The sequence below is a fragment of the Pipistrellus hanaki genome (assembly GCF_964339955.1).
Source record: "Pipistrellus hanaki genome assembly, chromosome: 1".
NCBI lineage: Eukaryota > Metazoa > Chordata > Mammalia > Chiroptera > Vespertilionidae > Pipistrellus > Pipistrellus hanaki.
Window position 1 is genome coordinate 7,231,886 of NC_140503.1, and position 23,725 is coordinate 7,255,610.

The 23,725-nt window shown below is 44.0% G+C and overlaps 1 protein-coding gene across 9 annotated transcripts in view; it reads left to right on the top strand.

Moving 5' to 3' along the window:
• Positions 1 to 23,725, top strand: part of PPP2R5C (protein phosphatase 2 regulatory subunit B'gamma) — a 138,654-nt gene that overhangs the window by 37,523 nt on the left and 77,406 nt on the right. For 2 of the 9 annotated variants that reach the window (XM_084869742.1, XM_084869738.1), the window contains exon 1: positions 1,944 to 2,154. The exons of 6 other annotated variants lie outside the window; for them this stretch is intronic. In XM_084869742.1, the coding sequence (XP_084725868.1) occupies positions 2,061 to 2,154 (94 nt within the window). In that variant the 5' untranslated portion in view covers positions 1,944 to 2,060. Of the gene's footprint in view, positions 1 to 1,923; positions 2,155 to 23,725 lie in introns of those variants that run through there. One more of the 9 variants, XM_084869741.1, reaches the window with a different exon arrangement.

Genomic DNA, 23,725 nt, shown 5'->3' on the forward strand with positions numbered 1-23,725 from the left:
ACTATGGGAGGGCTCCAGGGTGTGTCCAGCCCATCTCAGTCCCTATTGGCTGGACCCCCTACCGGTTAGAGCATCTGCCCCCTGGTGGTCAGTGCTAGTAGCAAGCAGTCAAGCGAACTTAGCATATCATTAGTGTATATGTGTATATATACAGATTCTAGGTGGTTTTCTCCCCTTATTTCTGCATTGTGATTCATTAGCACAATCTTAGGACAGGCACTTTCCTCAGCTTGTCTCAAATGAAAAATTAAAGTATTTGAGGGCAGATCTCTATCTTTTTAAAATATAGACCTGCAGTAAGCATGTGCTTCTGGACCCATTACTGAGTCCCCTATACCCCTCAATCCTAATCATACTTAAGTCTGAGTTCATCTGACATCACTCTGTGGGTGAGGGGGTGAGGGGGTAATGGGGAGCCATTTCGCCCACCTCCAACGAACCCAGAGGGTCAGCATCCAGCATCTAAATTCACATCACCTAACTCCAAGCACAGGCTGTTTTTGTTAAGCCACGTCTGCTGATCAAATGGCAGAGGATCCAGGCAGGTGTGAGGCCCCCTCACAAGCGCCTGCTCCCTGTTGCTTGTTATAATTCTGTGGCCAACTGTAGACTCCAGCAGCATCCTCAGCTCTCTGGAGAGAGGGGGTAAGGGTGGGATTTGTTGTGTTTTTACTTGATTATTTGTTTTTAATTCTCACCTGAAGATATATTTTTATTGATTTTGAGAGAGAGAGAAACCTCCATCAGTTGTCTCCCATTCTGGACCAAGAATTGAACCCTGGTATATGTGCCCTGACTGGGAACTGATGTAACTGCCCACCCTAGTCATGTTCCAGGTGTTTCTCCTAATTAATATAGTTAGGGACCAAAGGTTTCTACATTCTTGTTCACGAGTGAGCAATAGGGGTGGGGATTGTGTGAGAAATTATAAAAAGAGGTATGTGGTTCAGAGAAACTTAGCTGTACATGTGAAGAAGTGAGGAATTTAAGTTCTACCTGCCAGAAAGAATATTCTTAGAGTTTACTTGTTTTTATTTGGTGCTCATATGATATTTCTCGTGTAGGGAATCTGTCCAACCCTTTCCCACCACCCAGGAAATTCCAATTTAAAAACTATTTCTTCTCGGAACAGCTTTTTCATTAACTCTTTTTATAAGTAGGAAATTAAGACCTGAGCAATAGCTTTTAATACTAGCCCCATAAAAAATAATTTTAAAATATTTTTAATTTTAAATGTAAACAAAATATCTAAGACATAAAAATATCTAATATGTTGACATCTTTAAAATACAATAAATACTGCATTTTGTTTTGTCTTTTTTTAACTCCTACTTGCTAGCTATTAAATTTTTCATTTTCCATGTAATTTAATTTTTTTTAACTTAATTTTTCCAATAAAAATTAGAGCTCAGGAAGAACCAGTGTTTGACGATTATAAGTTTATAACTTGGTGGTAGGAGAGGTTGACAAGAATCCAAATTTAAGAGTTGGGACTGTGTAATATTTGAATAGCTGTTTGCTTTAAAAAACAAACATACAAACAAAAAACACCTGGATTTCCAAGAGGCTAAATAAAATACAGTCATTAAGTCATTAGAACTAGAAAATAGAAGGCGGCAGTGGGTATAAAATCCATTGACTTTGGCGTACCAGTAAGGGGACTACTGAAATTGCAGGTTCTGGTACAGATACCCACACACACTGGTTTTGGTAGCTCTCAATCCTGTTTACAGCCTGGCGGGGTTTTGGCCTCAGAGCTGCCCCCTCAGAGATGGGATCTTTACCTAAAAGTTATTGAAATGAATGCTGCAGAAGCCAAAAATGCCCCGGCTTCCCATGCACGCTGACAGCCAGACTGAAGGCTCTTTCCATTTGCAGGTTTTTTTTAGTGTCATTTTAAGTTGCAGCTTCTGGCCAATCGGCGGGCTCCGTGCCTGCTGACATCACGCGGCAGCCAGTTCCCTCCAGCTGCAGAGCTTCAGTTTGTCTTTTTTTTTAAAACTAAAATGGAGGCTGCTTTCTTGCCTTAAGGAGTCCATTGCCTTCCCCGCCGAGTCTAGATGTTGACATGTAATAAAGCGGGGGGCAGGATGGTGGTGGATGCGGCCAACTCCAATGGGCCTTTCCAGCCCGTGGCCCTTCTCCATATTCGAGGTAAGTTATTGTGCGTTTCACCGGGTCGGAACCTTCTGTGGCTAGTTAATAAATGGCTATTGTGCTTCAGATAAGACAAGCAGGAAGTCCTTTCCAGCAGAATTCTCCGTTTCACTGCAGCCTTAACCAGGGGCGGCTGGGCGTGTCCCTGCCGTTTGGCTTTTTACGATCTACTCGCAGAATTTGAGTCTTGAGAGGCCTTGCATGCCTAGTTCAAAGCTGGTTTTTCTGCTTTCTGCTCGCTCTCCCATCCCCCTTCCCGAGCCGTGCTGATGTCAAAGGATGTGAAGTCACCGCCTGGGGAAGGTGTTGGGTGGGGGGAGGAAGGGGAGGCGGTGGCAGCGCCCGGCCAAGTTGTCTGTCCGTCCGCAGAGTTTCTGTTACATCTGTGTTGCTGAATACTGCCAGGGTTTCATCGGGGACACATCCCTGAATTAAAGATGAATTGCAGTCAGAAAAGGTGCAGAAACCATTAGGAAAGAACTTCCTCTGAAAGGATTGTTTTTATTCTTGCTATGGAGCCTAAAAGAGACATACACTCCTGCTCTGAAATATCAAAATCCATTGTGGGTCCTAATTTCTGAAATATTAGTGCTTTCGTAGACACCTAGCACATATTTTGCATTTAAATTGACTCTGTCTTGCCATCTGACTTTAATATTAACATGGCAACAAGTTTTCAATGTGTATGTAGGTTACTTTTAATAATTACAGTTTGCCTCTTATAATTTATGCAAAGTTTGGCTGAAAAAAACAAACTTAGCTTAAAAGACAATTCCTATAGTAATTAATAATAGTAACATTAAAATGTGTCCATGTAGTATTATGCTTATCCTTGCTATTTTAAAAAATATTTGTTATGCAGATTTTTGTTTGGGTGAAATAGAATATGGATGTTAAAAGCTTCTTCAAAGCACTTCAAAATGTATGTCACAGCTGTGCCTAACCAGACCATTTGACCTGTCAGAATCCCCTGTGGGAAGGTTGGGGGCACGTTTTCTAGGTGACTAAACAGTCTGTGTGACCAGAGAGCAGGGCAGGATTTTCCAGAGCCCAGGGTGGACCCAAGGATGATAAATGCAATCAGTTGGAATAAAATGTGTGTTGCTGTTCTCTCCAACCCTCTTTATTGAAGCTGGTGGGTAGGGTGTCCACAGTGACCGACCCCCAGGTCAGGCTGTGAATTCGCTGTTTGCCGTGTGCCCAGGAAAGAGCAACGCCGCTGAGCGTGGTGTGTCGATAACTCAGCTGCAAGGGCCAAGTGGGCAGACACAATGCAATTGGGATTTAAGTTGGCAGTACTTATTTTAAAGTATCTTATAAATTATAGACATTTTTGATTTGTGAGTTTTCTGATTTTATTAGACACTTGTGTACCTGTTATTTTTTGAACTATGAATTTATTCTGAAATGAAATAATTTTATTTTTTATCTTATACCACATTGATTTTGTTTTTTTAATTCCAAGACTTTGTTATGGCCTATTTGTACTTTCTGCTGTTGGACCCCAATGGCTGGCTGTTTGCTCTCTAACCTCAGAGGGAAAGGAGTGGAGTGCATTAACTTGAAGGGACTTGAAGGGGTCATGTGACACTTAGGGACCTAAAACTAATTTCTAATTCAAACGGTGGGGGTGCTTTCTAATTTCAAAATTTGAAGAATGCTTCACTTACTGCTAAGGACTTTTAAAGAAACAGCATGTTAACTTAGAGGTTTAGCAAAGTGTTTATATGTATTGGCTTTGAGAGTCTTGATCAGTTTTATATCCCGTTAGCAGCTCTGCTATGTGTTCAGTCCTAAGGGTCATTAAACATGACTGAGAGACAGCCCCACAGCAGAGGGGCCCAGGCTCCGTGGAGAAACCAGCAAGGACGCTGGTGCAGGAGAGACACCTGAGGAGCCAACGCTGGGCAGGTGCCCTGGAGAGCGGGCTGATGGGGGGATGCTGGGAAAGGGCCCAGGAGCAGCACTGAGGGCTCCTCACCCTGGAGCACCATGGTTCCCGCTTGGGGAGGAGGGTTTTCCTCGGGGACGGGGGCAGAGCCTGCCCAAGGTCACATAGCCTGTAAGTGGCAGGGCCACGCCTCAAACCTGGCTACGTTTAGATCATTAAAAAAAAACACACACACACACACACAAAAAAAACACACCTCGTTTAAAATTGAAATTTGGGCTGTTTGCAGAACCTTTGCCACAGGATTAATAGCAGTTTTTTCCAAGGCCTTATCTGTTTCAGCAGCCTCTTTTGTATGACAGTTTTGTGCCCAGGACTGACTTCTTCATTTATTATACAAATATTTGTCCAGGCCCTGCCTCCTCCTGCCAAGCAGGGCCCTGTGAAGCAACGGCAATGGCCCAGCTTTCCTAGAGTTTACGGGAGGGGGCGGGGAGCAGGGGAGCCGACAAGTAAACAAATAAATCAATACTATCACTACACTGATTAGTTGTCCCAATTGGCTTGGTGGGTTCCTTGGATTAGATAGTCTAACGTTTTCCATTAATATGGTGAATTAGCATGTTTTTAAAAAGTTCTAGGGTGAATGTGACATACTATTGAACATTTCCGCCTGTAGAAAGAGGGAGGTGCCTGGACCCCAATGGCTGTAAATTTAACTTCCTGATTGAAATCCTGTACTTCCAGTGTGTCCAAGAAGAATGTCCTCTGTGCCATCTGTCCACTGCCGTGGCTCCTGGCCACATGTGACTGTTGAGCACTTAAAATGTGACTAGTGCAACTGAGCAGTTGAACTTTAAATTGTATTTTATTTCAAATTTAAATAGGCACATGTGTCTAGGGACTGCTGTATTGGACAGCACAGCTCTGGGTAGGGGTTGACAATGTTTGCAGTGTCCTGGCAGTTACTGTTTTTGGCTGTGATGAAAGCAACCATAGACAATAAGCAGATGTTCCGGTAAAGCTCTAGATACAAAAGCAGGGGGCAGGTTAGATTGGGCCTCTGGTTCTAGGCTATTGCTTCAATTTTTTTTTTACTAATCCTCACCCAAGGATGTGTTTTTATTGATTTAGGAAAGTGAGAGAGAAACATCAGTGTGAAAGGGAAACTAATCTGTTGCCTCCCGTACAGGCCCCAACTAGGGATCGAACCCAAAACTTTTCTGGTATACAGGACAAAGCTTCAGCCGAGTCCCCCGTTTAAGGCTATTGCTTGAATTCTTTAATTGCCTGTTAAGAATAGTAAAATAAACTGGCCAGTGTGGCTCAATGGCTGAACATCAGCCTATGAACCAGGAGGTCACGGCTCGGTTCCAGGTCAGGACACATGCCCAAGTTGCGGGCTCGATCCCCATTAGGGGGCATGCAGGAGGCACCTGATCCATGATTGACTCTCATCATTGATGTTTCTCTCTCTCTCCCTCTCCCTCCTTCTCTGGAATAAATGAAATCAATAAAAAAATATTTTTTTTAAAAAAAAGGAATTGTGAAGCTGCAACTGGTTTGGCTCAGTGGATAGAGCATCAGCCTGCGGACTGAAGGGTCCCAGGTTCGGTTTCTGTCAAGGGCATGTACCTTGGTTGTGGGGACATTCCCAGTAGGGGGCGTGCAAGAAGCAGCTGATGGATGACTCTCATCAATATTTCTAACTCTATCTCTCTCCCTTCCTCTCTGTAAAAAATCAATTTTATATATATATATTTTTTTTTAATTGAATAGTGAAATAGGTGTCATGTGGTCTTCCCTCTACGTGATAGCTTGGTGGGGTTTGGGGAACTGGACCTTCCATAGATAGAGGGTCTTATGTCCAGAGCTGGGCTCAAAGCAGGAAGAGCCAAGCCAAAATGGCATTCATGGCCAGAGGGGGAAAAAGCTATCTGATCCTTTTCCAGCTGGCTGTTATTCTGGCCTCAAGAAAGTTGCTAACTGCTCTAATCTTGTTCTAGTCCTAGCAAGCTCACCCATCTATGAGTCTGCCTTTGAAAGACTGGAAGGGAACCAGAGAGCAAATTGCTCTTTTTGTGTAAGCCCATTCTTCCTGGGAAATGGAGGTCTGATGGCAGAAAAGCTCGGTTTCTGGAGTCTTCCTGGGTCACCAGTTAATGGAAATCTTCACCTTAGAGAATAGTGGGCAGGGAGGCTGTGTGGAAGTGGTGTCATTTCCTGCCACACTCAACCTGAGGGCTTAGCCAGTACGACTAGTAAAACCTGTCCACGCTCACGTGGCTCCCCACATGGAGAGCACACCTGGTGACGTGCCGTCAGTCACTGCTGGTGAGGACGTGCCCGGGACCATCCTCACTCCCCTGACCTAGGAAGGAAAAGTGTTCGGTGATGACCCAAAGTAAAAAACTCTCCGAAAGATCAGGCCCGTGACTCATCCCCTGAACAGTGCAGCGACTCAGGATTACCTCACAAACAGCTGTACGTTGCGTAACTGTCGCACTCGGCGGTGACTTTTTAGAAATGTTCCTTTGAAGCTCACTGGTAGTGACCCTCTATGTAAAGATGTTTCTTTTGTGTTCCTGAGGTGTGGAACTTAACTGAAGTGTCACGGGGCAGGGGGACTGCACGCCTGTGTAAAGCCTGCCCATCATTGTTAAGTGGTCTGCCCTTGAACTTGGGTACAGTGTCTGCTCAGGTTTCTGGTCATGATTCCTGCCTTGCAGCAAAAGCTAAGCTCCTAGGATTTTTTCATTAGACTATGTTACTTGTGTTGAAGAATGAATGAACAAGACGAAAAGTTAGTAGTCAAGAAAACTGCGTCCATTTTTAATCCTAGGAAAAGGACAGACACATCACAGGCAGTGTGGTTGGGACACATGCTGCTTCTGGCCCCATGGCAGAGTGGTTTCTCCAACCCTACAACACAGCATCCTGAGAGGCGAGCAGGATGGGCCCTGCCGTCTCTCCCCGGGGTCACCAGCCTGTACGGACGAGTCCAGGCCCAGCCCCTCCCCCAGTGGCTGTCCCAGAGGAGCACCTGCAGTGTGTGGGGGCCAGGATCAGCCTTCCTGTCTGTCCTGTCCCTGAGCCGCCAGCACTGTGAGGGTGTTACTGGCCTGTTTTAGTAAAGCAGGAGCACCCTCTTTGCCCAGAGCCCCAGCGATGGATGAAGTGGGCGTGAGCCCAGCTCCCTGGGCCCCAGAGCTGAGGGGTGGCTGTGTACCCTCTCGTGGTTCTGCTTTCTATGCTGGAATATATTTCTGTGTCTGGAGTTCAAACTCGTCTCGGGTTTAAGGGAACGTTCGTGAAGCTCCAAGCACCCATTCATGCTGTGAGGGGGAAGTTGAAGACATCCTTCTCTGCTGTCCCATTGTACTTACCCAGTCGGCCAGGTAGTCATCACTGGTTTAATTTTATTTCCTCCATGAATCGGAAGTGTCCTGGGGAAGGTCGTGGTCAGCTGGTTATTTCTCATGACGTCTGAGACCACCTCTGAGTGTAAGCACTGGTGGATTGAAAAGTTGTTTCTCTGAATGACCACCCAGGAAATAGTTACTGGTGTGTTTCTTAGCTAATTACTTCGTCAGTCAAATAGTACTTGTCGGTCTCATGAGAAGCTGTACGAGGTACCTTGTTGAAAAAGTTGACCACAGGTAACCACTCTGCCTCGCCCACCTGATCTCCTATTCCCTGTCAGATGGAAATAGCGCCACCAAGGATATGGAGGCAGGAAAACTCTAAAAAATGGGGCAAATCGCTTCTCTCATGATGTGCTTAAAGAAAAGTCTTTTGAATCTTGAAAACACATTGGCTCAAGCACACGAGGACCAACTGCTGCTACAGTTTTGCCTCAAGCCCTTGAATTCATCATCCATAAATCAAAACCCCTTCAACTTAAAACAAAAGAGATGTAATAGTGAAATACAGTGAGCAAATCCGTATAGGATCTTTGTTCTAAAAAGACAAAAAGCACAGAAGACAGTGCTGGGCAGTTGGGACTGTGACCTGTTCTCTGCGCAGGTGTGGCGGGAGCTGTGCTGCGGGCCGTCCTGCTCTGGGCTCTCAGGAGGCTCCTAGGAAGGCCTAGCATCATCTCCACAAGCACCTGCAACAGAGAAGAGTCCCTGTGCCAAGTGTGCTCTAATGCAGACACCTGCCAGTTCCAGGGCAGTGGGTATACAGGTGTCCTGTAGGTTTAAACTTTTCTGTAATGTTTGAGAGAAATATCTTTAAAATGTTCTCTTTTAGAAAAAGTGTGCAAAGGAAATGGCATTACTTAGAATTGTTTCCTTAATCGTGAGCAGCAGCCTTTTATGTTCAAGCTTCAGCCTTTCCTGTGCTTTTTATTTCAATGTTGACAAATTAGCCATCTGGGTGGGCAAGGTTCAGACCCAACGGATGCTGGCAACCTCACCGCAGGGGTACCCCCACCTGCTGGCAGTCTCCTCCTTGCTAACTCGAAGTGGCTGCATAGACCGCTACACCATCTTACCAAACGGTGTTGGGGGTGTACACCTTTTTTTAATGTTTATTGGCATTTTATTGGTCTTTTAAAGGGTAACAGCCTTTAAGGCACACTCTGAGAGAAAACTAAGTTCCCTCTGAACTTGAGAGGCAGGGTGCTTGGTGGTTGAGTGTGGGAGAGGCGTTCTAAAGCCACAGGGCTGGCGTGAGCTTCCTCACTCACCCCACCCTGCTCTAGTCTTGGGCAAGCGACTCAGCTCTCTGGGCCTGGGATAGGAATGACATGAGAACAAGTGACCCACCTCTGGGTTCCGTGAAGTTTAAATGAATGTGTGTAATCCGTGTGGAAAATGATGCCAGCCACGGTGTAAGACTCGGAGTGTTAGTGGTCGCCGAGGTCATCCCTTTTCTAGGTCATGTGTGGCACTTCAAAGCCCAGTGCCTTAACCGCACTGGCTTTATTCGTTTGTATTTGTTCCTCTTGTCCTTTCACCTCCTGAAGAAATTAGTGCCATCATAGTACTGGAGTGTGTGCTTTGTGCTGCTGGTGGGTTGTGTAAGGAATGTCCTCACAGGACGAGCCCAGACTCAGTCTCCAGAGCATCTCCAGAGTGTGGACTGCTTCCGTCACTTCTCTTGGGTCCATCTATTTTTTTTTTTTAAATATATTTTATTGATTTTGTACAGAGAGGAAGGGAGAGAGATAGAGAGTTAGAAACATCGATGAGAGAGAGTCATCGATCAGCTGCCTCTTGCACACCCCCTACTGGGGATATGCCCACAACCAAGGTACATGCCCTTGACCAGAATCGAACCCGGGACCTTTCAGTCCCCAAGCCGACGCTCTATCCATTGAGCCAAACCGGTCTCGGCTTGGGTCCATCTATTAAGTAAAATAAGAGACCGGTGTTTATACACATTCCTCCCCTCCCCATTGTAGCTCTTGTGAAGAAAACAGTTTTCACATTATATGTGAAAGAGACATTATATGTCATCACAAATAGGATGACTTCACTTGTCACATCCATTTAGTTTGTTGTTTTTTTTTAATACAGATGTTACTTTCCATTTGTTAGCAACTTGACTTCCCAAAACATACCGTCTTATTGTCAAACTAGTCAAATTAGAGGACCAGTGCACAAAATTCATGCACTCGAGTGGTGGGGGGGGGGCGGGGCCCTCAGCCCAGCCTGTACCCTCTTGCAGTCTGGGAGCACTTGGGAATGTCCGACTGTTGGCTTAGGCCTGCTCACCCCAACGTGCGGGCCTAAGCCAGCAGTCAGACATCCTTAGCATTGTCACGGAGGCAGGAAAGGCTCCCACCATCACCACTGCACTCACTGGCTTCTGGCTAAGTGGCACTCTCTGTGGGAGTGCACCAACCACCACCAGGAGGCAGCTCCTGCATTGAGTGTCTGTCCCCTGGTGGTCAGTGCGTGTCATAGCGACTGATCATTCCGCAGTTTGTAGATTTGCATATTAGCCTTTTATTATATAGGATCCCATGATACTAAACTCCTGAATTCCTTTTTTGTGTTAAGATTTTTTTAAATTGGGATAGTGTTTGAACTAAGTGGGATCTCAACTGTAACTTTAGATCTTATTGTTTTAAGTTTTAATGCTGTGGTATTTTTCATAGAATTTGAACTTAAACACTGTTTGGGTAGGTTTTTCCGTCTCTGTTATTGATGTATGTGAACTTTTAGTGCAACATTTGGATTCTTTTTTTTGTTTTGTTTTTTGTTTTTGTTTGTTTTTTATTTTAGAGAGAGAGGAAGGGAGAGAAAGAGAAACATTGATATGTTGTTTCATTTGTTTATACAGTCATTAGTTAATTCTTGTATGTGCCCTGACCAGGGATTGAACCCACAACCTTGGGGTATCGGAATGATGCTCTAGCCAATTGAGCTACCTGGCCAGGGCACAGCATTTGGATTCTTGTCTGCGGTTGTGTTACTCATGAGCAATATGCTCTAATTACAGTATTTTGACTTATAAAACTATAGAGGATAATGTTTCACTCTTGGAACAAGCTCAGTTCTTTCTAAATAGCTGATCCCTGATTCTTGGTGGTGAGGGTGGCACATACATGTGTGTTGTCAGTTGTCCACTATGTCTATACATATAAAACTGGGACTGAGCTTATCCAGGGGCAGCACTTGCTGGCCATGTTCTCAATTCGGAAGCTGTGAAGGGGTCCTCAGTCTTTACACAGGGCAGCGTTCACAGTAGAATCCCAGAGCCACTTTCCAGGGATCTGCAAGGCCACAACTGTCTTCATAAGAATGCCAAGGCCTCAGCTGCCCTTCACTGTGTGGCCATTTGCCCACATAGTGCCAAGGCAGCAGTAGCTATGTAGGTTAGCTCCTTACATAGAGCAAGGCAGGGTGTGCAGCCAGCGGTCACTGTGTGCTCCACCAGGTGCATGCCGGTCTGACCTAAGAATTCTGGGTGAAGCATGAGGTGCTTGGTTTTATTAAATCTCAACCCTGCATACTCAGCTTTTCACATTATATGATGAAGGCAAAGTCTACATAAAGCCCTTGCCATGCGGGAGTATAGTGCTGTCTCCAGGGGAACTGTGCAGTAGTTTGTTTGAGTTGCAAGCTAAACTAGCCACTTTCTCAGGAACATCATTTTTACTGGAAAGAATAAAAGTCAGGCAAACTGGATATTAAGATTTGAATATTTGACAGCCACTTCCTCAAAAAGAAACAAAGTGAGCCTGTCAACTCAAGGGAAACAGCAGTGACACCATTTGTTGCACATGATAAAATTCAAGCTTGCAAGAAATAAATGTGAATTTTGGAGAGCTTGAATTTGCCAATGTGAGATTGACCACTGCCAATGGTGAATGGGTAATGCTGACAAGTGGGACAGGAAAGGAAAATCTGCCTGACTCCACGCCAGCAATAGCCAAATGCTGCCACAAAACAGGCGTGGGCGAGGAGACATTCAAGTGCAGGACACACCCAGGAGCTGACGTAACTGAAACACCCACCAGCACGGTTTCAGGTTCCACGCTGCAGCCAGTCTTTGAGAAACTGCCACTTGTCAAATCTTAACGTAGAAGCAAAGAACTTTTTTTTAAGCCATTGAAATACCTGCTTTTTGTAACTAAACATGTCTGTATGAGGCTGGCTCTTTGCTCAGAAACTTCAACCAAAACAGCATATCAAACAGATAAGTGAGTCTCATTCAGAAGCAGAAATGCTAGTGTCCCTGTCGTCTGCCAAGTCAAACACTGAGAGATGTTCCACAATGCAAGAGTGCCATTCTTCCTATTAATAAAGTTATTTCCCTAATGATATTTAAGTTAACATGAAATGAGCCTCTTCTTGTTATTGTCAATGAATTAGTAAGTCAATATTTTAAACATTCTCTAATCTGGTTAATGTCATAGGCACAACCCATGTAACCTAAGCTCTTCTGGCTCCTCCCTGCTTTTTAGAGTACACATGGATCCCGACACCGAACACTTGAAAATCTTTGGCCCAGGAAATCTCTCTAGTGTGGGCGAGATGTGTCCCTGGCCCTATTTTCACAGGCCTCTGTATTTTTTCTCTTCCCCCATTCAAAAGAAAAAAAAAAAATTGCCTAAATTCAGTTAATAATGCAAACAGGCCTCAGGGCCACAGTGGGAGGCAGTACCTGCCTCCGGCGCCTATGCGGTGGGCAATAGAGTCGCCCCAGGACCCAGAGCCACCCTTTCTGCCTTAGTCAGCTGCCTTTTATCGTTTTTCGAACATCTCTATGTGAAGATAATCACTTTTAAATTTTTAAAAAATTACAAATAAAACTAAAATTCTCCCTGGCTTTATCCCCCAATCAGCCTCCTGTCTTTCCCGGCCATCTCAAAGTGAATCGTTTAGAGTTTGCTGTGTATCATTCCAGACGTGTGTGTGTGTGTGTGTGTGTGTGTGTGTGTGTGTGTTTTCACATAAATATTATTTATATGCATTTATTCACAGAAAGTATATAGTATTTTTTATTTCTTAAGAAAAAAATTGACAAGAGCAGTTTTCAAAACCTAAACATTTTACATACTTTTAGTCTCCTGACAGTGCTCTAAAATGATTTGTGATAAGCATCACAAATTGTTCCATTGTCATCTGTAATGTGGTGTATATACACGGGCATGGTGTACTAGTAAACTCCTAGTGTGTCCTCCTAAGTCTGCTAACTTGATTTAAACTCTCAGACTAAGTGAGCGTCTGGGAGGAGTGGCCAGTGGAGCACCTGCTCTTGGCTGGGATGGTCCCAGACGCTTCCTTTCCGCAGCCTGGCAGGAGAGAAGCGCCATGCTCAGCTTTATAGTTGCTAAAGGAGTGTCCACAAGTGGGCCTAACAGACCAAGAGTGACGAGGCCAGAAGAAACTGGTGCTGTCTGGCTAAAACTTCGGCTGCTCCCGCCACACCGGGCTGTGAGGAACGTGGGCTTTTGTCCCTGTGCTTGAGACCTGGTCTTCAGGAGATTTTTTTTTACTTCAGATAACATCAATAACCCTTCTGTACCTGCTTTTAAAATGTTTTACTACTAGGGAATATAGTCAATAATAGTGTAATTATTGTGTACAGTGTCAGGTGGGTACTGGACTTCTGGGGTGATCACTTCGTAAGGTGTATAATTTGAAATCACTGTGTTACACACCTGAAAGTAATATAATATTCTGTGTCAACTATAATTGAGGAACAGATTTAAAAAATATATTTTACTAGATTTGAAAACATTAAGGTCTTGTTAGTTTAGTTACCCACCTCTCCCCTCTCCCCTCTCCCCTCTCCCCTTCCCCTACTCCTTACACACACCCCTTCCTAAATTAAATTCAGTCACACCACAATCTGGAGCTGTCAGATCTGGGTTTAAGGCCTACCTAACAGTGTCCCTTATTGGGGCCCTTGATTAAGTCTCGAGCCCTTCCTGGACCTGTGGACATTTTATTAAATTCCTTATTTTCAAGGGAATTGAAAGGAAGAAGCTTAGGTTGCCATCCTGGTATCCCCAAGGACAAAAAGCACAGTGAGAATGCACAGATTTCTCCCTTTATTTTATCTTTAGTTAAGAGAGAAAATGCCAGTAGAAACCTGAAATGACTGTCCAATGAGTGAGGGGTTCTTTCTAAGACTAATGAATTCAAAAGGTTTTTTTTTTTTCTTTGCAAATAAAGTTACAAGTGACATTGAAAAAGTATGAAGTAACCATTTTAAAGAGAGGTTAACTTAAATTTACACTTTAAGCCACAGCTAAACTATGTTCTGAAACTTTTTACTTCCTCTCTTCCTACTTCCTTCCCTTAAGCCCTTCTTTCTTATTTTATCTCATTGATTTTCCAGGTGAGACCTTCAGGTATTGAAACTGACCTTTTTTAAAACTGAACTCTCTTATTCAAATAGTTCAATGTCAATGGTTATGAATCCTGCTTTTTTATTAAGTTTTGTGCATCCATTAAATGCATATTTTATCTTGAATTTTTGCATTTCTTATATAGGTTTCAATTATCGGTATCAAATTAAATAAATATAGATTGTCCTACCTACATGGGTTAGAAAAGTATTTGGGGGAAGTACGTGTGTGTACGTGTTGTGTTTATGTTAAACCAAATACTACCAACTTATAAAAATCAATTCAGTCTGTAGTCTTATTTAGTATAATTGATGGGCTTCAGCATTGTTTATTTGAGCCTTTTTTTTTTTTTTTTTAAGAAGTAAAGTCTTTAAGTGGAATGTAAGATAGATTTGGAGTTCCTAAAATAATTTTACACTGTACTTCATGTTTAAACGTTAAAAACAATAATAAAGGGAAATTTAAGAAGCCTGTTCAGTAAAGCGTTCTTTGGCAGGAAACAGGAACTTATCAGCCTAATAGCTTTCACTGTGGCATCCATAGTAACTACAACATGTTGCCCAAGTAAATATTTATACCAGCTCAGTGTGTGTGCAGCTGAGGCGGGCAGTCCAAGAGCTGATCAGCTCACTGTCTGCCATCTTGCACAGATCTGCTGCACCAAGCCTGGCCGTCACTAACGTCTTCCAGTTTTCTACAGTTGTTGGAGAAGAGCAAATAACTGGGTACACTTGATGCTCCCAGTCTTCAGCACAATGGATGCCCAAAGGAGAATGCTTGGGCGAGTTTGTCATTAGTGCCCAGGAACCTTCCTAATCTTCAAAGCTCCTTGCAAGTGTTCATTAACTGTCCTCTTTCCTATGAGTTGCAAACAGGTATTGTTAGTCCCCTTTTTACGGTTGTGGAAACCAAAGCAGAGAGGCTCCCGGCTTGCCTGAGGTCCCAGGAGGAATTGGTGGCTGAGAGCAGGCGAGCACTGGGGTTTTCTGACTCAGGCTGTGGGCTCACACCTCTGAGCGCAAGTGCCACCAGCTGCTCCTGCAGGTTCCTTTATCACCGAGATCTAGCCACGCAGGACTCTGCTCTCGGTTTGTACAGCGGTGTGGAGTGCAGTGCAGCTGAAACCAGGCTAGTTGATCTTATGGTGTCATCTAGAACAGCAAGAGATGCAGATTCTGGGTCACGAAGGTAAGGCTGTACCTTGGGGGTTCGTGGTTGTGGATGAAATTAGCTGAGCCTTACATTGTCTGGCAACCCTAAGGGCCCCCTGGTCCCTTAGTATAGCCCCACACAGCCCTCACTACAGTGTTCCATCTGGTTAAGGATTTTGGACATCTTGAGGGAGTTGTGTTGAAGTTGAATTTTCAACATAGCCAAGAAGAGTATTTCAGTGCTAAACATAACCTGGCTACTACTAAAGGTTCCTCATGAGTAACCTTAGTTTGGGTAGATATATTGCTCTGTGGGGGTAAGGCAGCAGAGAGCTCTTGGGGGGTCAGGAGAGAGGCATTCTTCGTCTAAAAACTGGCTGTTTTAGAAGAGGCATTTATCCTAGCTGAGGTGATACTAAACAACTATTTCTGGGTGCTGTATACAATTGGAGGGTTGTTTACACTGTAGTAAAGAAAGGTCTATGATCCTGTTTCTGATTTACATAAAGCTTTGCAGATGTTCCCCTTCCTCATTCTTTGCTTCCGCGCACTCAGCATGTGTGCTCTTGCTGACGTAAGCCCTGGTGGTATAGCAACCCTACACTCTTTGTTGTGCCAGATAAGGTCAAAATTAAGACCACAATTTTTAGTAAGCTGGTATGACTAAGCTGGGCTGATGTTCTCCGACTGAAGAGTCCCAGGTTCCATTCTGGTCAAGGGCATGTACCTCAGTTGTAGGCTCAATCCCGGCCCCAGACGGGGAGCATGCTGGAGGCAACCAATCAGTGTGTCTCTCTTAGGTCAATATTTCTGTCTCTCCCCGTCCCTTCCACTCTCTCTAAAAATCAATGGGAAAAATATCCTCAGGTGAGGATTAACCAAAAAATACACAAAAACAAAAAAATTTAGTTAACTGAGTATTCAAAAACCAGGAATACATTGGGTAATATACTGGACATAGAATGGAGAACACGGTTTAGCTTTGATCTTCTGCCTTACAAAAGCCACCAAAGCTTTGTTTCATTCCTTTAACACACATTTAAGTCACTGCCTTGGACGTTGGCTGTGCTCAGCGCTGAGCATCTGTGCCATCACAGACACGGCACAGGGGTGACGGCAGCTTGTGGGCAGGGGCGGGGCCTCCCAGTAGTCCCACTTGAACAGCTCAGTGGTGGATCATCTCAGTGGTGGTCCCAGAAAGCAGTTGGGGACAGGGGTGACTCATTCAGCAGGCTGGGGAGTGTGTAGTGTGGGTGTGGCAAGAAGAAACCCTTGAAAAGGGATTATTTTGAGTAAGCGATGACTCTCTGGACCTGCAGCATCAGGGAGCGACTGAGTGGAGCTGGGGGGACAGGGGAGACATGAGCCACCTTGTCACTACAGAGGCTGGAGGGACATGTGTTAAGGTTCTAAGTGAAACTCAAAGACAAACAACAAATTAAAAGTGATCCCTGAGCCGAAACCGGTTTGGCTCAGTGGATAGAGCGTCGGCCTGCAGATTCAAGGGTCCCGGGTTCGATTCCGGTTAAGGGCATGTACCTTGGTTGCGGGCACATCCCCAGCAGGAGGTGTGCAAGAGGCGGCAGATAGATATTTCTCTTTCATCGATGTTTCTGACTTTCTATCCCTCTCCCTTCATCTCTGTAAAAAAAAAATCAATAAAATATATATATATTTTTTTTAAAGTGATCCTGAGCTGGTGTGATGGAGGGTTTTCACTGCCAGGTGAACATATTTTCTATTCAAGAAATTAAATAAGAAGGGAGAGCATTCAAAAGTGAGAGGCATGACCTGATGGCTGGTCCTCAGTCAGAGTCACAGGCTACTCTCTCTGCACCTTTGAATCATGCTGAGCTCAGTCTGGTGACTGGCTTTTGTAAGGCAGAAGGTCAGAGCTAGAGGCTGAGAGCTTGGGCTTGGACGTGAGACCTGGCCAAGTGTTGGTCATACGCAGATGCAGGGGGAGGGGCAAGGCAGTCACCCCTCAACATTCTACTAAGGCCCTCACTCAGACGGTATCGTCTGGTGAAGCTGACCTGTCATTGGGTGTCATTTAGCTCAATGAACCAGTTTTGCTATATTTCAGACATTGTCACTCTACACAAGCATGTCAAGCTCGCGGCCCTCCAGTTTGACATGCTTGCTTTACAGTCAGCCCTGTCCCTTCTCTGTGAATTAAAGCTGTGAAAACCAGGTCTGCTGAAAACCTGAAATGTCCATGAAGAGAGTCATCTTCAAGAGCTGAGAGGATTTTCACAAATTTCTGGGGCAGGAAGGGAATTTAAAAAGGAAGTTGGTGAAGATGGGGCCTAATTGATTGGTTTTCCTAGTGGCACAAGAGGGGAAGCCTGTGCAGAAAATTGAGGAGGGAGGTAAGGGGGGAAGTGTGGGAAATGAAGTGACAAGGTGGCTCATGTCCCCACCTTGGGGAGTGTGGAGTGGCCTGAAGGGTGGGGCAAAAGTAGTTGACAGTTATTTGTTTAGAAAATGGTACAATAATTAATACTAATACAAGAACAAATTTTCATGTACTCACAGCTGTAAATCTACTTTTGCCCCACCCTGTATCTTGATGCCAGTCCCTTAAAGATAAGCCTAGAAAATATTTTCTCCGATCTGTGGCTTGGCTTTCACTTTCTTGATGGTATCATTTGCAGCACAAATGTTTTTAATTTGGGTGAAGTCCAAGTTATCTAGTTTATCTTTTGTTGCTGTGTTTTTAGTGTCATATCTAAGAAACCATTGCCTAACCCAAAGGTTTGCTCTTATGTTTTCTTTCAAGAGTTTTATAATCTGAGCTTTCATATTTGCTCTTTAATCCATCTTGAGTTAATTTTTGTATATGGTGTTAGGGAAAGGTCCAAGTTCATTCTTTTGCATGTGAATATTTAGTTTTCCCAGCGCCATTTGTTGAAAAGTCTGTTCTTTTCCCAGTGGATGGACTTAGTACGCTTGTGGAAAATCAGTGGACCATAAATGTTCGGGTTTATCTCTGGAATCTTCTATTCCTCAGTATGTCCGCACCAGTCTTGATTCCTGTAGCTTGGTCAGAACTTTTAAAATCAGGCCGTGTGAATCCTCCAGCTTTGTTCTTCTTTTTCCCCATTGTTTTGGTGTTCACTTCCCTGGCATTTCCATGTGAATTTTAGGCCCAGTTTGTCAGCACTCTGGCCTCTTTCTGGAGCCCTGTGTGCACTCAGTTTGGATAGATGGGGCAGTGTGGCCCAGACTCTCCCTGGCAGAGGCTCTGACTGAGAGGAGAATCCTTGCTGTAGGGAGTCTGGGCCTTGGCCCTTTGTGGTCTATTAAGAACCCCCAGCCAAGGCCGGTTTGGTTCAGTGGTAGAGCATCGGTCTGTGGACTGGGGGGCCCCAGGTTCGATTCTGGTCAAGGGCATGTACATTGGTTGCGGGCACATCCCCGGTGAGGGGTGTGCAAGAGGCAGCTGGTCGATGGTTCTCTCTCATTGACGTTTCTGGCTCTCTATCTCTCTCCCTTCCTCCTCTCTATAAAATATCAATAAAATATATATTTTTTAAAAACAAAAAAACACACAAAAAACCCCAGAACCTGTGTTTCTGAAATCTCAGGACTTGTCATTAAAAGCGAATTGAGCCCTGTCCCGTTTTGCTCAGTTGTTAGAGCGCCAGCCTGTGCACCGAAGGATTGCAGGTGCCTTTCCCGTCAAGAGCATGTACCTTGGTTGAGGGATTGATCCCCATTCCCAGTTGGGGCAAGTGCAGGAGGCAACTGATCGATGTTCTTTCTCTCACATCAATGTTTCTCTCTCTCTCCCCACCTCTTTCTTCCCTTTCACTGTATCTGAAAATCAGTGGGATAAAATATTCTTTGGTGACGATTTTTTAAAAATCAAAATGAATTTTGCATTCTATTTCATAATTATTATAGTTTAATGTAAAAATACTTAACATGATTGAACTGCCTTGTAAAACTGGTATTCTAGGAAGTATATCACCTTTATATATGGTTTTATATACTCCCCAAATGCATCTTCTAGTTTAAATGCTCTGAGAGCTCTCGTCCTTGTAAAAGTGGCTCCTTTGGCCATTGCCATCTTGTTTCTCCAGCCCCAGGTGCATGCGTCCATACCGGCAAGTAGTAAGTCCTGACTCACACACAGATGTTGGTGTCTCTTACAAAGCTGCTGTCCTTTCTGTGGACTTGAGATAGGCTTAGTTCCTGTCAGCTTTGGCCATCGAAGAGATTTCATTCTTATGGGATAATGTACATTTTGTTTCAAAATCTTTTTTGGAAAATCAAAGTTCTTGGCCAGGGAGCACACATACTTAGCTTATTTAGGTGCCGGTGTACCAGAAGCGGCCCGGGACCAGGGATTCCCAAACACCTGTGCCACTCCAGCAACACTTTTCCCCGTCCACAGCCAAAGTAGAGGTGATGTAGTGTGAGTTTTTCACAAAGCTAAGTTCACTTCATATATAGGGCTACTTTTTATTCTAAGATTGTCCTTTTTAGTATTAAAATATCCTTTCTCTGTGTGTGCTTTAATGTTTTTATTTGTTAGGTTGGTAAACTAATGTCAGTCTTTAAGATTCTTTACAAAATTTTACTGATCTGTGAAATCCTAACTCCAGAACAAAATTTTAAACCACAAATACCAAAATTTTACCTTGTTTACATTTGAAATTATCACGTGATATTTCATATATATAACTTAAAAGGCCATTTTTTATTCCTTTTATATGAAATGTCCAAGATGAGCAAATTCATGGAGACAGAAAGCAGGTTAGAGGTGTCAGGGCCTGAGGGGAGGGGAAGCTGTGGAGTGATCACTTAAAGGAAACAAGGTGTTATTCTGGGATACAGAAAAAGCTTTTAAACTAGAGAGAGGCGATGGTTACACAACATTGTGAATGCATTAAGTGCCACTGAATTGTGCACTTAAAATAGTTTATTGTGGCCGGGACCCGTTTGGCTCAATGGATAGAGCGTCGGCTTGGGGACTGAAGGGCCCCGGGTTCGATTCCGGTCAAGGACATGTACCTTGGTTGCCGGCATATCCCCAGTAGGGGGTGTGCAAGAGGCAGCTGATCAATGACTCTCTCTCATTGATGTTTCGGACTCTCTCTCTCTCTCCCTTCCACTCTGTACAAAAATCAATAAAATATATATTAAAAAAATAGTTTATTGTGTTTTATGTGAATTCCACCTTGCTTTTCAAGCCCACTTCATTCACTAGTATAATTATATATACTAGTGTGTGTGTGTGTGTGTGTGTGTGTGTGTGTGTGTGTGGAGTGGGAGGGGGAATGTTTTATTCAAGTTATATATGTCCAGGTGAGCACACAATACATGCTTATACACACACACATACACAAGCTACACATACACTATTCACGTATCTCAAAGCTTAACCATTAGAAGCTATTAGGTAGACAGACTTTCTGCTTTGGAATAGCAGGAAGGTTTGTTTTAACATTTTACTGACACTCAAAGATTTCCCTGTTCTCAACCTCAGAAACAATACACATCCACCAACATTTTCCAGCCTCTCACACTGGAAAGCTGAAGTTTTGAAATCACCTTTTGAAATCTGTAGTTTCTCTTCCCACTCTGTAGTGGATCTGTTCTCCTTGTTTACTGGGACGCTGGCCACCAAGCTGGGGCAAGGAGCCAGCCGGCTCTGTTCTGTAAACCCTGAAAGGCAGCTCGAGCTTTCCTCCCCTCCCCCAAGAAAGAAATGAACGGAAAAGAAAAACCCTGCATTATGTGTGAGTGAGTAAAATCTTTATTATGAATTCTGAGGGCAGCATTTTTTAGACTTTCTCTTCCTGCTGCCTCCAGAAGGAACCCACAGAGGGGAGATGCTGGGTTAGGGCCCCACCTGGACTTTGGGGTTCAGGGTCGATCTGAACGTTCATTACTGTTCAGGTTTCTGGTTTCCTAAAATAATTGAGTTTGTCACCTTAACTTCACCTAAAATACTGATTGAGCTTTATTTTCTGTAGAACATTAAGATCTCATAAAGTTGGAATTTTTTCAAGAAAGATGATTTTTTCACTTAACTTGGATTGCGTTTGTAATTGTGCTATGTGTTGTCTGTGTTCAGATGGTTTTCTGTTTATAGACCCTGGTCAAGGACAGTCTTGCGTCCCCTGGTCACAGGGAGGAGTTCAGACACAGAGCTCCGCATGGTGGCAATTTCTGGCCCCCAAGTCCCATCCCATCCCCTTCAATTGCGCCTTCAAATTGCATTTCCTTGGGCGAGCAATTCAGTCGCACTTTTGTTGTTTTCCTTTTTGCGGGATTGAAGTTGTGCTCCTAGAAACCGAACACTGGGTTAGTGTCCATAGCGATAAACAAGAAAAGCTTTCTGAAGTTGTCTCTTTAGTCCCCTGCTGCCACAGCTGGTTGCTTGGCGTTCTTGCCTCATAAGAGCTGGAACTGAAATTAGGACATGCATCGTATTATCTGAACCTCAGAATCTGCGAGTGATAATTTGTAAAGAATGCATCTGCTTTTTCAGCCTGTCATTGGGACAGAAGATCTTAGTTAGATATATTTATGACATAGAAGCATTGAAGTGTAATTCCTAACGATGCCAAAGTGTTCTCCCAGTGTTCTTCTTTTTACAATATGTTTTTATGGATTTCAGAGAGGGAGAGAGAAATAGAAACATCAGTGATGAGAAAGAATCATTGATGGGCTACCTCCTGCAAGCCCCACACTGGGGATGGAGCTCACCACCCAGGCATATGCCCTGCCTGGGAACCAAACCTGGTTCATAAGTGGACATTCAACCTCTGAGCCATGCCGGCTGCACTCACCCATTGGTTCTTGAAGATTCATTGTGCTTAGTCCATAGAGAGAGAATTTCCAAAGCCCAGGTCGCTGTTACAGCTCATATTCACAACCCCTGAAACACGGATTTCAATGCTGCCTTCAGTTATCACAGAGGAATTGCACAGACCTCTAACTTGACACTGCTCTCACCAGAACCTGAGGCAAGTCCTCAGTTGTGACTAGAAGGTTCTGACCCTATTTGGCCCCGCTTTGAGGCTGACCCGGTCAGCGGAAGTTGGAACAACAGAATGTTGCCCCAGCTGGGGTTCCTGATGGGGTGTGTCTGGAAGGGATCTGGCAGGAGTATGTCCGATGAGGTGGATCATTCTAGCAAAGGTACTTCGTGAAAATTCAGCATATTGTGTTACTCTGTTAAACACACGATTTCTGTTCGTTTGGCTGAAATTACAGGTATTTGAGTTTAAAGGTGTAAAAGAAAAATTCAAGAATGTAAAGAATACACATATAAGCCAGAAAGCCTGTCCTCAGGAAGTTTGTAACCCAAGTGACTAGAGGGACACAAATATCAATAGTGGAAAGTCAGATTGGAGCAACTAGAAAGGCAAGAGGATGGAGAAATGCTAAGTGTCCCTGCAAGATTAGGCCTCGGAGGACCAGGCAGGACCATGGCTGGACAGACAGGGTGCCAGTAGTGTGGCGCATTGAGCCCTTGTTGTAAATGTATTTGTTCCACACATACCTCTGAGCACTTGGTGTCTGATAGCTGTCACACAGGTGAAAAGTGAGGCCCACAGGCCATGTGCGGAGAAGTGTGTGTGTGTGAGCAGGAGAAGCAGCTTGTGCGGGGTCTCAGCCGAGCCCGAGGAGGGCGCCACTCTGGCCTCCGCTCCGGGGACGAAGTGCTGGTCTTGTTTGTTTGTTTGTTGGTTTGTTTGTTTCACCACAGCTGAAATTCAGTTCTTGTTGGCATCTATGATGTCTTACTGTTTAAGACATGCTATGCATTTATATAGGACATTATGTATATCTTGGCTCCTTCCACAAAATAATTTTGATATGGCCTAAAATGTTAGAATATATGCAACATATATTAAAAGAGAAAAGCTTACTAGAAACTAGTTTGGAGGGCCAGTTGAAGTTTCAACAGTTTCAGAAAAAGCATGTGCTGCTCATGGGCCAGTGGGCACAGCATCTTCTTGGCTTCCTTCTACCCTGTTTCCCCGAAAATAAGACAGTGTGTCTTATATTAATTTTTGCTCCCAAAGATGCACTAGGTCTTATTTTCAGGTGATGCCTTATTTTTCCATGAAGAAGAATACGGTACACATTTATTGTTAAATGAAAATAAAGGAAATTTATTACCTGTATACGGTACGGTAGTACGGTAGTTGTCAACACAAACCAGACAAACCGTGAATCCTACAGTATCAAGAATTTACTCATTTATTCAATGACAATCATGTCATCATCTTCTGGAACATCATCATAACAATCCAACTCCTGAATTTCCTGGTGAATTTCCTGTGACTCCATTTCTTTCAGAATCAGTGGACCAAATCTCTCATGGTTAGCCTAGGGGGGGCCTTATTTTCAGGGGATGCCTTATATTTCACTCAGAGGGAAACCTGTAAGTAGGTCTTATTTTCGGGGAAACATGGTAGTTTGTGATGCTAAAACGATTGCGCAAAGGAAGATGCTCACCTCCTGTGTGACTTAGATGGGGCATGCTACCTATCATTGTCTGTCCTTTTATATAAGTAAAAGAATGAGCCTGTTAAAGTTGGGTTTAATTTGTCCAAAGATACTCTTAAATAGCTGCAATATTACAATGGAAATATGAAGGCAAAACTGAAAAGAACTAATTGATAGCCTGAGATTGGTGGAGAGATTCCAACACTGGCTTTCTAAACAGTTTCAATTTATAGAACC